We start from the raw sequence: 11,159 nt of genomic DNA on the forward strand, positions 1-11,159 counted from the left end.
AACTAGATTTTTTTGGCTCTTTTTTTACATATTCTGTAACAGGGGAATATTTTGGATTGTAAGCAAACAACTGTGCCTCACTACTACGATCATGAGGATTAAAAATATCACTATTTTGTTGTGGAGAAATTATCATTGACTTTTGACTACTTGCAAAAGCTCTAGGCAGAGGCTTTAAAGGTTGTATTTTAGTATCAAAAGTACTTTTAACATTCTTAATATTTGAGAGATGAGGGTTTCCCGCGTTAGACGAAACTTGTTCAACACTTTGATGTTGATTTGAGGGTGAAAGTTCGTTATTACTGTTACTTGTAACTATTTGGAGTTCGCCAGGAAGAGCAAATCCTCCATTTGTAAAAAGTGCTCGCAAAACGTTTAATTCTTTTGTTAACAGGGTAACTTTGGTTTGAAGCTCCTCGTTTTCTTGGCTAAGTTGTTCGACACGTACTTGAGTTTCAACAATCCTGTTTTTTGCTTTTTCACGACTTTTTTTAACAGCAACATTATTACGCGCTCTTTTTCTTGAATACTCTTCGTCGGATGGTTTCGTATTCGTTTGTTTACGTTTACTGCTTGAAGAAGTCGCCCCTGTATATTTGCTGATAACTTGACTAGCAATTTCTGCATTTGTAGAAAACCAACTTTCATTTGGTTGAATATCCTGTTCTCTACTATCTTCATTCGAGTCCATAACTATACAAATATGATTGCAGGGAAGATTTACTTCTTTTTACAAATAGATTATCACACGAAGAATTTACTCCAAAAAAAGATGTGGAAATCGGCCATATATTGCACAATTTTTGTTCTTTTATGTAAAAATTAACATAAAAATTAATCATCAAAACAAAAGAATGGTCAACATTCTTAACATAAAATATGTTAATGAAAAACGGCTTTTTGACAGTGTGAGTTAAGACAAGCATTCGGTTTTTACAAGAAAAGTATGATGCAATGAGTTACGCAACCAACTTAAATATTTAGTCATGTTAATTGGTATCTATTATCAAACTAGGAAAAACAAATGTATAAATTTATATAGTTTAGAGAGGGGTGTGACTTTTATAAAGTTTAAACCTGTCAATTTTTTTGAAAAAATAAGTTGGTTAAATTTAGTCTAAGTTTACTTTGAAAGTAAGTTTTAGAAAACCAATTTTTCCGCCATTTAAAAAACTTGATTTAGTAAAACTAAAAAATATTTTCAAATCATTTGGTCTCATGAAACTTCTCTCACCTTAATTTTATATAAATTACTTGTAACCAGAGTTTTTTTCCCTTTAAAGATGAGTACATTGAGAAATCGTCAGTTCTTAAGTTTTTGTGTTACTTGGGTTGCATATGCTTCTTCATATTTGTTGAGAAAGCCACTTGGGGTGGTAAGTAGTTATAAACAGACATTCTACTTTATTACTTTAAGCAGCAATTTCAAAAAAAACTTAGAAAATTTATCTTCACAAAAAATTAACTGCACAACAATCCTTTCAAAATTATTGCAAAGTCTTTAAAATATGAACAGTTTCCAGTATAACTGCTTCAATGAAATATATCTTTAATGTCATGAAAATAAACTATATTTGATTTATAAAATTTTAAAGAGACGGGTATTGTTATGCATAATTTTAAAGAAATATTATTTAAAAAAATGCAACAACAAGAAATGTAACATTTGAGCTAATTGCACTTCCATCAATCTGTTTTATTGTCATGTTGAGTCTTGAGTCTAACTTTTACTCCCCATTCCCTTTTTTGCATAAATCAAAAGGAATCTCAACATCCTCATCAGACCTATCAAGCAAACTTTTTCTCAAGGTTTCTCAAGTACTGTCATTGCTGACTATCTGCATGCGATAGAAAAATTGAGAAAACTTGACAAAAAATTTCTCCACAAAAATCTTCAGAGAGGATCAAAATCCAACGAGCCAAGATCCTTTCTTTGGCAACATCTTCACCTCAGATGAGAGGTTTCTTTAAGGCAACCAATACCAGGTGTATATCTGGTTGGACCCTAAAGAACCATCCTTGAACTCTAAAGAGGTTTGTACGGATTAGTCCCACAACTGATAGTCTTGTGACAAACTTGTTTTAAATATTAGTGGAGGAATGTTGATTGGTTCATCATGAGGTGGTGATAAACAAACCAACAATTACTCACAAATTTACTGTGCTGAGCTCCAATTCATCTGTAAGAGGTTCTTTGATCTGCCTTACCTTTCATAATTACCAGCTATCTCTCTGACAGATCATTTATTTAGATCCATGGATTACTTTATGAAAAATAAAGAATTTCATTATGAATTGAAACAGGATATTGATAGATTCTTCACCTCCTAGAATAGACAATTTTGAAATAGAGCAATTGATTTCTTGAAGATTGTAGAAAATGAATTTTTTTTTTTTTTTACTAATAAAGCCTTTTTTATTTAGAAATATGGCACACTATTATCTTCCAAATTCTCTTTGATAGTCCTAATAAATAGAAAGGAAGAAACATGTACAACATGTGAACAGTTTTATTTATGTGTTTTAGTATTTCAATTTTAGGTAAAAAGTGATCTGCAGTCCACTTACCATCTTTCTAAAACTGATCTTGGATGGCTCGACTCCTGCTTTCTCCTTCCATATGCTCTCATGCAGGTTTTATTTCTTAAGCATTAAAATGATTTTTTAACAAAGTTAAGGAATGAAAAAAAGATTAATACTTATTTTTTTAGATGCTCTTAGGGAATTTGGGTGACAAGTATGGTGCTAGACTAATTTTATCTACTAGCTTGGCAATATCATCCATTTCAATGGTTAGAGCTTTTTCAATTTTTGATAGGTGCAACCATATGCAAAATCTGCTGTGATTCATCTGAATAATCAATATAACAAATTATGTACTTAAAATTTTCTAATTTTCAACACTGGAAAGTAACAAATGTATCTTGATACTAAAATTTGCTTTTTTTTTAGATCAATTTTTGTTTATTTTATCACTGTGTAAATATTTTTAGATATCTTTTGGCTATTGGGATAAAATGCTTACAATGAGTGTTCTTCTTTTTTTAAATGGCAGCGCTCAGGTATATTTAAAGCAAAATTTGTATTGAGCATTATTCTTTTATCAAATTGTTTGCCATGGTTACTTTTTTATATAAATAGTTGAATGTCCAGAAATTTTTTTATCTATTTGTACTGTACAACTTAAAAAAATTTTAAACAAAAAAATTCAGGCATGTTTATGGCCAAACTGTGTTAAAGGTTTGTCTGATTGGTACAGTGATGAACAAAGAGCAACTTTATTCGGGATGTGGGGTACATGTTGCTTTGCTGGGGGTATATTTGGAACTTTACTAGCAGTAAGATTATTTTTTTAAGCTTTTGTTGTTTTGTAAGAAATAGATCTCATATCTTATTTTATATTAAAATTTTATATCATATTTTGTATTAAAAAAGCCAAGTTACACTTCAGGTACACTTACAGAGCATTTATGCACCAGATTTAAGTATGGTATTTGCTGTGCCTTCAGCTATAGTGGTAACTACTCCTTTTGGTATTTAACAATTTTGTTCTTTTATGATTTTGAATTCTAAAGCCCATAATGTTGTTAGGTCTTGATATTTAATTAAACTGAATAGAATTAGGAAATCATTAAGAATAAAATACTTTAATAGCTTCAGTATATTATAAGTTAACTTTTAGTATAATTTTTTTTTAAGTATATTGTAAGTTAAGTTCTGTTTTTATTTTTTCTTAGCTTTTACAAAGTTGTAATCACTTTTTCCATGTTAAGTTCTTTAAAATGTGACATTGATATGGGAGAAATGACACACAGGGCTGTGGAGTTGGAGTTGTGGAGTTGGAGTCAGAGTCTGAAAAATTGTACTGACTCCAACTCTAGCTTAAAAAAAATCTTTCAAAGTTTCATAATTTTCATATGGATGTTTTTCAAACTCTAGTCCTCCAGTTGTTACAAAACTATAAGTCCCAAGATGCTCTGATAGTTGTAGGATATCCAGACATGATTAACGCCTTTAAAACAGTGATAAGCAACAGGGCATTTTGCTGCTTATAACTGAGAATCATAAATCTCCTCCCCTGTGCTCTCCTCTACCACCCCTTAAACTAGATAACTTCATGATGCCCCAACCCCTTAAACTGTCTAACAATGTGCTGCATATTCTTAGTAGAAAGCTAGGCGTGCCATCACCAAACAAAAAACAGCTGCATCACAAGACAGAAAGACTGTAAGTATTCAATTAACTTTGCATTAGAAAGACTGTAAGTATTCAATTAAGTTTGTCTCTCTGGAGAGAGAGAATATTAGAAAATTAGTGATTGAAGAAGCTATTAAACAAAAAGAAAAACTTAAAGAATCTCTCAAGGGACGCTTTGTGTTTCTTAGCAGTGTGAACTATTTTACAATCAATATCTGAATTGTTTTTGAAAAAAGTGAAGTAGTTACCTTAACATTGGCAGTAAAAGCCACCAAAGCTAATCACACCAGGAAGTTTCTCCAGGTCTTGGTAAAAAAGATTCTTCAAGAATATGAACTTAAAGAAGAACAAGTTCTTTCTGTCCAACTGACAATATTTGAAACATGATTTTGACAAATTCATAATTTTATTAGTGACTGCATTAGAGTTTATTGCATAAAGAGTTAAGAAAAGTTGTTTGTTCAGAAATCATGTTTAAAATGTTTGTTCAGAAATCATGTTTCAAATATTGCTTTCTAATAGATATTGTTTAAAGCACTAAGTGGTTGGATTATTTGTATCATGGTGATTAAATAGCTAATGTTAACATTTTACGACAATAAATTTGTTGTTACAAATTGGTTACTTATGAAGGAGTTAGTCCATGATAAAATCAAGGAGTCAGAGTTGGAACAGAGGCTTACTGACTCCACAGCCCTGATAACATATCTCATGTGTGATTGCTCGCAGATCAATATGATAAAACTAGTTAATTGTAAGTATGAAAATTTTAAGTTAATAAACAGTAGCTGTAAGTGAACAAGTGTTGAATATATGGTTTTTTCATTTTACATCAATAAATATTTAAGTTTGTTCTTTTTCATTTACTTTAGCTATTTGTTGCATTTATTGTTTATTTTTTGCTGCTGACTCCTGCTGAAATGAATATAGTAGTTGAAGGAAAAGGTAATATTGTTAGGATTGTTTAGAAAAAGCCAAAATTGTATCGAAATTGTTTTGATAAAAGTTTGGCTTTTAAACTATAAACTTTAAAATTGTAGAAAATTCTTTAAAATTGAAGTTATTTGTAGTGTTGCTACAATTTTGAAATTATTCGACTGTTGGCTAAATTGATTAATGCATTTTTCAAAGTTGACTGAAATCAACTAATACATTTTTAAAATCGACTAAGTTGACTAAAAGTTGATTTAGTTGAAATATTTGAATAAAAATTTTTATTATAATCATATACTTTAATGTTGTTTGACAATTTATTTTTTAGATGCTATGAAACAAATAGAGCTTTAAGATAGTAAACAAAAAAACTAGGTGGCATGAAATACTGTTATAACAACACATGCTGTTGTTATATCAAGAGCATTTTATTTGTTCAATTTTAATTCATCGAATCTATTAGATGAATTAAAATTGAATAAACAAACAAAATAAATTGGAAATTACAATCACAAAGTAAAGAAAAAAAAACAGATGGAAATTTTATTTTATTTTTCACCACAATTAAGCAAAAAATTAACAAAAAATTAAACTAACAAAAGACAGTGGCATAGATAGGTGGGGGCAGATGGGCAGCTAAACTTTTTTTGGGGTGGCAGATTTATAAAACTTTTTCGCATTCTTAACTGAGTATTGTAACACATTACCTAACATTTTGTTTTAAAAGGTTACTATAATGAGAAAAAGGAAACATTATTGAAGTAGTTGCTATATACATTAAGCTAAGAGTTAAGATACAGCAAATTAGGTTCAATGTTCATGTATTTTGGTTGAATTAAAAAAACCACTATAGATGATATTCTTATGTGTTATTTTTTTACTTTTAGCACTACCAAAGCATGTTGAGGAACCAAAAGAAAAACCCCAGTTGAATTTTTTTCAAGTTTGGAAGATAAGGTATGAAAGTAATCAGCATTTTTCTAAATTATAAAGTTACAACTTGTCTTATATTTAATTGTTGTTATCTAGAATGGTTGCAGAGTTATCTTGGACAATGTTTGGAATGAAACTAGTTCGTTACTGCTTATACATGTGGTTACCAATGTACTTAAATCAAAATGTATGCTTTATTTTTATTAACTTTATTTTAATGTAATATTAATTTTGTGTTTTTCTAATTAATTTTACAAAATTAAACTTAATTTATTTGAATCTTTGAAGCATAAATTAAACTTAATTTATTTGAATCTTTGAAGCATAAATTAAACTTAATTTATTTGAATCTTTGAAGTTTTTGAAGGATTGTTTAACCTTTTGATTTTTTGAAGTTACAATACAGCAAGTCTACAGCAGGTATGCTAAGTACAGCTTATGATATTGGTGGTGTTGCTGGTTCAGCATTGATTGGTATTTTTATTGACAGGTTAGTTTTAATAAGTTATTGTTTTCACAAATGTATTTAATACAGGGTACAAGTATCTTAATTCACACCAAATTGAATCCCCATATTGTTTCTTGTTGTTAAGTCAGTATTTTGTCCAATAGTTATGCCAACAGAAGTTGCTATGCCAACAGAAGAATTATCCAAAAGGAAAATCTAGTCCTCCTTTTTCCAAACTGAAATAGAGGCTCTGTGAGCATAAGGGTCCTGTGTTAAATATGTCCTTGTCCTTGCTAATTTTTAATTGATTCTTATTCAAATCAAAATTAACTTCAGAATAGTTATTTTTTGCAGTGGTACCTTACATCACTCTACAACATTTAAACTTTAAACTTCAAGTTTTTTATGCATGAATGATACCACTGTTTTGGATATTTTTTTAAATCTAAGTGACATTTTGTGACGTGCCAATTTCTTTAAAGGTATCATTCTAAAAAGTTTAAGTATTTTTTGAAAACATGGTTATAAATGCATTTAAACAGTATTTTAGCATGATGTAACATGAATCAAATCACTTAATTTAGTAGTGTGTGTACATACTGCTTACTATCTGATTCAAAAATGTTAAATTTAGATTTATCTGTTGCTGGAGATAGAAGAATCCCTTTTAGCTTCCCCACCTTATAATACATTTTATTATTATTAGCTACATAATAATAAAATGTATTATAAGGTAGATAATGCACAATTTATCTTCTCAATAAGTAAATTTTCTTTTCCTTTTGCTGCATTAATAAGTGTTCAGCAAAAGTAAAGCAATCTGCTTTTCTACCTGCAATATCCTAAGTTAGAACCATTCTTTAAAATTACATACATAAAACACTTATCAAACTTGCCATATTTAAAAATGCACAGAATAATATAATTTTAAACTATAGTGGAACAAATATTTGAGAAGCAATAAATTAAAGTTTAATAAAAGTATGAATTTTACTATTTTTAGTGTATTTATTATTATTTCCATCACTGTGTAACACCTGAAAAATTTCAATGCATTTAAATAAGATTTAGAAGTTCCTCAAAAGGTTTGAAGTTTAAAAGTTTGATGCAAAATAATACCATGAATGTTGCTGCTTCATCCTTAATCGAATTGTTCGTATGGTCTCGTCATCATATTCTAAAGCTTCTTGATCAGTAAACTGAGGCATTAGCATTGCTTCTACTGGTAAACCATGACTGAATGTAGATAAAGATAATAAAACAATTAAACCTCTTAATGCCTTGTAAATTGCATGGTGTAATGAAAAATTTGTTTTCATTGCTGTCAAATAATAATTATATCTTCAAGGTATGGATAGCTTTAGCCATCCAACACGGCCTATGAAAGGCACTAAGCTTCCTTAATGCAGCTTGACTTTCCATTCCTACTTGTTCTTGCAAATAATTATACTCAAGTTGATATTTATTAGAAATTTTGATAGTATTTGAAGCCAAACACCAATGAGACCTCCAGTATTGGATGCAGTTATGTCAAGGTGTTTTGACACATTCCAATAACTGCAGGATTGCAACTCCACAATCTAAGTTGCTTAAAGACTGTATCAGCTGCTACATGACCAAATCCTGCTTCAACTCCTTGATGATACCACAAACTCTTAGCAGGTTTGTGGTATCATCAAGGAGTGATGAGAGCAGAATAGATTAATCATCAGATAGATAACATATTTCCATCCCAAAGAACAACTGATTTGCAAGGTTCGTATTTTTTATTTAAAAGCTAAGCAGCTTGTTGATGACGAAGTTTTCTGTGTTGATGCGTAATGCTTTTAAAAATTATTATATTATTCTGAAACCTGTTTGGTTACACGAAGCAGCTAAAATCATGGTAAAATTATGAATGCTTATGTTTGATCTATTGAATGCACTGGTTAACGACATATTTTCCATCAGATTTTTCATTAGGACTTTTAATAGAATGACCCTAAATTTCATCTTGGCGATCATCTGCTTTTACTAGTTTATTGCGTTTAATCCTATTTCTTGTTTATTCCAATTGTTCTGTTTCAAATTTAGGACTGCTCCTTCATTTTTCAATTAATCTTTTGTTATTTTTCCGATGATTCATTGAGCAACATTGTTAAGCAAACAGACTTTTTTTTTCTGGATGATGTATTATTTTTGAGGAATAAGGGGATTTTAAAGCCCTAGGGGGACAATTAAAACTTGTCCTATTGGGCTATAACTTTATTGATTTCGAAGTTTTACCCCAGAGACATTTTAGAAAGGGAGACAGAAAATGAAAAAAGTTCTTATTTTTTTGGGACATCTTATTATGCAGGATAAAATGTATTTCCATTAGATAGAATGGTGTTTGTTTGTTTGTTTTTTTTCTTTTTTCGATTTTTGTTATATATTTATTGAAACATGCCGAAAAGAAAAGATAATAGAGAAATATAATAAAGTAAAAAAAGATTAAGTATGATGTGATGCATTATAATTTTTTTAAAACAAACATTAATCGCTCATGATGGAAAAAAAACGCTCACAAATTGAATACAGTTAATTAGCGATACCTATTTTTTCTTTTAATCTAAAATATGATAGCTAAAATTCACAAGATTAATTTTATTGAGATTTACTAAAAAATATAGAGGAAAGTCAGTTAGCCCAGAAACTAAACAACGTACAAAAGGTCTCCATCTTAATGGTTTCAATAGAAGGTAAATCAACCTTCACCTATGCGAAGGCGGAATAGATCAACAGTTATTTAGAAATGTTTGAAAGCTTTTTGATTCTGACCCAAAACATTTTTTTGGCGAACAACCTAAATAGATGTTTCCAGCAAGATAGCGCTTCCTGCCATAATCAGCTCGATCGCCTGATTTGAACCCAATTGAAAAATTTTTAAACAGTACTGAATGGAAAACCGACCAAAGCTCCTGCAACTTCAGCTGGGTCAAAAAATTTGAAAGAGTTGTTCGGTAGCTTATCAAGCGAATGTCAAAAAACTTTTCAGTTCTATTATAAGAAATAGCTGGCCATTCAAAGACGGCCATTTTTCTTAACTCTGCCTTAAAATATAATTTCGTTTGAAATGTGCGAAACTTATTCTAAAATTTTATTTCTACTTAAACCTAAAAAAATTTATACATTTTAAATGCAATTTAAATCTTAACCCTTTATTATTTACGGATATGGATGCCATCACTTTACATCGAAGAAAAACAAATCTATACTTTGCAATTGACTGTTTTTGTTGTTGTTGTTATGCAAAGTACCATTAAAAATTCTATTCAGTTACTTTTCTAATAGCTGCTGGATTGTCTTTCACAATAACATCACCATCAGATTTTCTTATAAGTGTAAGTAATGACATCAGATTTTCTTGTAAGTGTAAGTGATGGTATCCATATGGATCCCGTGGACAATAAAGGGTGAAGTGTGCTAGACTTTATCAGTACTGTATCAGTTATATAAAAAGTTACACAAAATGGCGATTTCAGCATTTACAGGTTTTTGTCAATTTATTTTGAGAGAAAGCTGCAAAATTTTATCACGTTAACATATTTGCAGAATTTAATACTTTTAATCTAGAAACAGTTCTTAAAAATAAAGGTCTTGGTGCAATTGAGTTTGTTTTTTTAGAGTAATGGGTGGTCGCACGTACTGGGGAGTCGTCTTGGCTCTTGTCAGCAGTGCTGTATCATTATTAGCATTTCAGATGACTAGTTCATGGGGTCTGCTATTTAATTTTGTATTCCTCTTCTTAGTGGGTGCTTTTAGTTGTGGCCCAGACTCAACAGTTTCCGGCACGTTAGCATGTGAAGCTGGTGAGCGAGAAAACGCGCAATCAGCGGTTTCAGGAGTAATTAATGGTAAGCCATTCTTTAAATCAAAAAATGAATCATTAGAATTTTTATTTAATTTTTTACTTTAAATCATTTTGCTGGTTTCAGGATTTGGGAGTTTAGGCACAGTTCTTGAAGGACCCATAGTAGCGTTAATAGCGACGAGTTTTGGTTGGAACGGAACATTTTACGCCATGATTCTACTTACTTTAGTTGGCGTTTTTGCTATGACAAAAGCTGCCATTTTGAATGATAAAGTTAGAGGCAGTACTACAAATCTTATATAAGTGAGCGGGTTCTAATAGAGCAAAAGGCTAAGGAAACAGAGTTGATACATTCTGCCCATGTTTTTCAGAAGAATCGAAACATGTATCTTAATATGGTTGTATATCAATTTTGGTGACTTGAACGCTTAAACAAACGAACATTTTTATCATGCTTTAGGGGGTTAAACGATTGCTGTTTAAAGAGAGAACATCTTCTTAAGTCAACCTTTTTTGGATTTTAGAAGAACACAGTAATCAGACAAATAGTCAAATTTTGTTAAAATGATCTCTTTAACATTGCTAACGTTGGAAATATCTGAACATTTTAATAAGTTAATATTATTTATTTCAAAATACGTTCGCTCTAACTTTTGACTTAGATAAATCCATGTAGGAAGCATCTATTAATTTTATAAGCGATGTAACATACAGGATGTCTAATTTAGATTGGTGTTTATATTACAAGCAACTATTGTGTAGAATACATTTTTTTTAAAAGTAACTTTTATAATTTTTCTAGTCCCCTTTATTTAA

General features: G+C 30.1%; 2 protein-coding genes across 4 annotated transcripts in view; one reads left to right on the forward strand and one right to left on the reverse strand.

Annotated features, from left to right (window-relative positions):
- The window catches only part of LOC145195195 (uncharacterized), a 1,310-nt gene extending 497 nt beyond the window's left edge, over positions 1-813 (reverse strand). The window contains exon 1 of the mRNA XM_080073003.2: positions 1-813. This exon is cut by the window's left edge and continues 497 nt beyond it. Within this exon, the coding sequence (XP_079929129.2) occupies positions 1-691 (691 nt within the window). The 5' untranslated portion in view covers positions 692-813.
- A 32-nt stretch (positions 814-845) lies between these two features.
- Positions 846-11,127, forward strand: LOC145195077 (uncharacterized). 3 transcript variants are annotated; one of them, XM_090095953.1, is made up of 13 exons: positions 846-1,134; positions 1,284-1,376; positions 2,542-2,634; positions 2,712-2,792; positions 2,994-3,062; positions 3,213-3,338; positions 3,452-3,517; positions 5,070-5,142; positions 6,018-6,087; positions 6,160-6,250; positions 6,459-6,553; positions 10,157-10,386; positions 10,468-11,127. In XM_090095953.1, the coding sequence occupies exons 2-13, from the start codon at positions 1,284-1,286 to the stop codon at positions 10,644-10,646; spliced, it is 1,266 nt and encodes a 421-aa protein (XP_089952079.1). In that variant the 5' UTR covers positions 846-1,134; the 3' UTR covers positions 10,647-11,127. The 3 variants fall into 3 exon arrangements, with proteins under 3 accessions (XP_089952079.1, XP_089952080.1, XP_089952081.1); XM_090095954.1 differs by having other exon boundaries at positions 846-1,026; XM_090095955.1 differs by lacking the exons at positions 846-1,134; positions 1,284-1,376; positions 2,542-2,634; ... (1 more) ...; positions 2,994-3,062; positions 3,213-3,338 and having other exon boundaries at positions 3,515-3,533.
- Positions 11,128-11,159: the final 32 nt, after the last annotated feature.

The sequence above is a fragment of the Hydra viridissima genome, unplaced genomic scaffold (assembly GCF_058129835.1).
Source record: "Hydra viridissima isolate aposymbiotic clone 2 unplaced genomic scaffold, HvirCarnegie_v1 scaffold_8, whole genome shotgun sequence".
NCBI classification, from domain to species: Eukaryota; Metazoa; Cnidaria; class Hydrozoa; order Anthoathecata; family Hydridae; genus Hydra; species Hydra viridissima.

What these genes read in the sequence shown, in the direction of transcription:
- LOC145195077 (XM_090095953.1), top strand. Translation starts at nt 1,284, where the DNA reads ATGAGTACATTGAGAAATCGTCAGTTCTTAAGTTTTTGTGTTACTTGG. An exon ending in CTGTGCCTTCAGCTATAGTG is followed by an intron (nt 3,518 to 5,069) that starts GTAACTACTCCT and finishes CATTTACTTTAG; the next exon opens with CTATTTGTTGCATTTATTGT. An exon ending in ATTGGTATTTTTATTGACAG is followed by an intron (nt 6,554 to 10,156) that starts GTTAGTTTTAAT and finishes TTGTTTTTTTAG; the next exon opens with AGTAATGGGTGGTCGCACGT.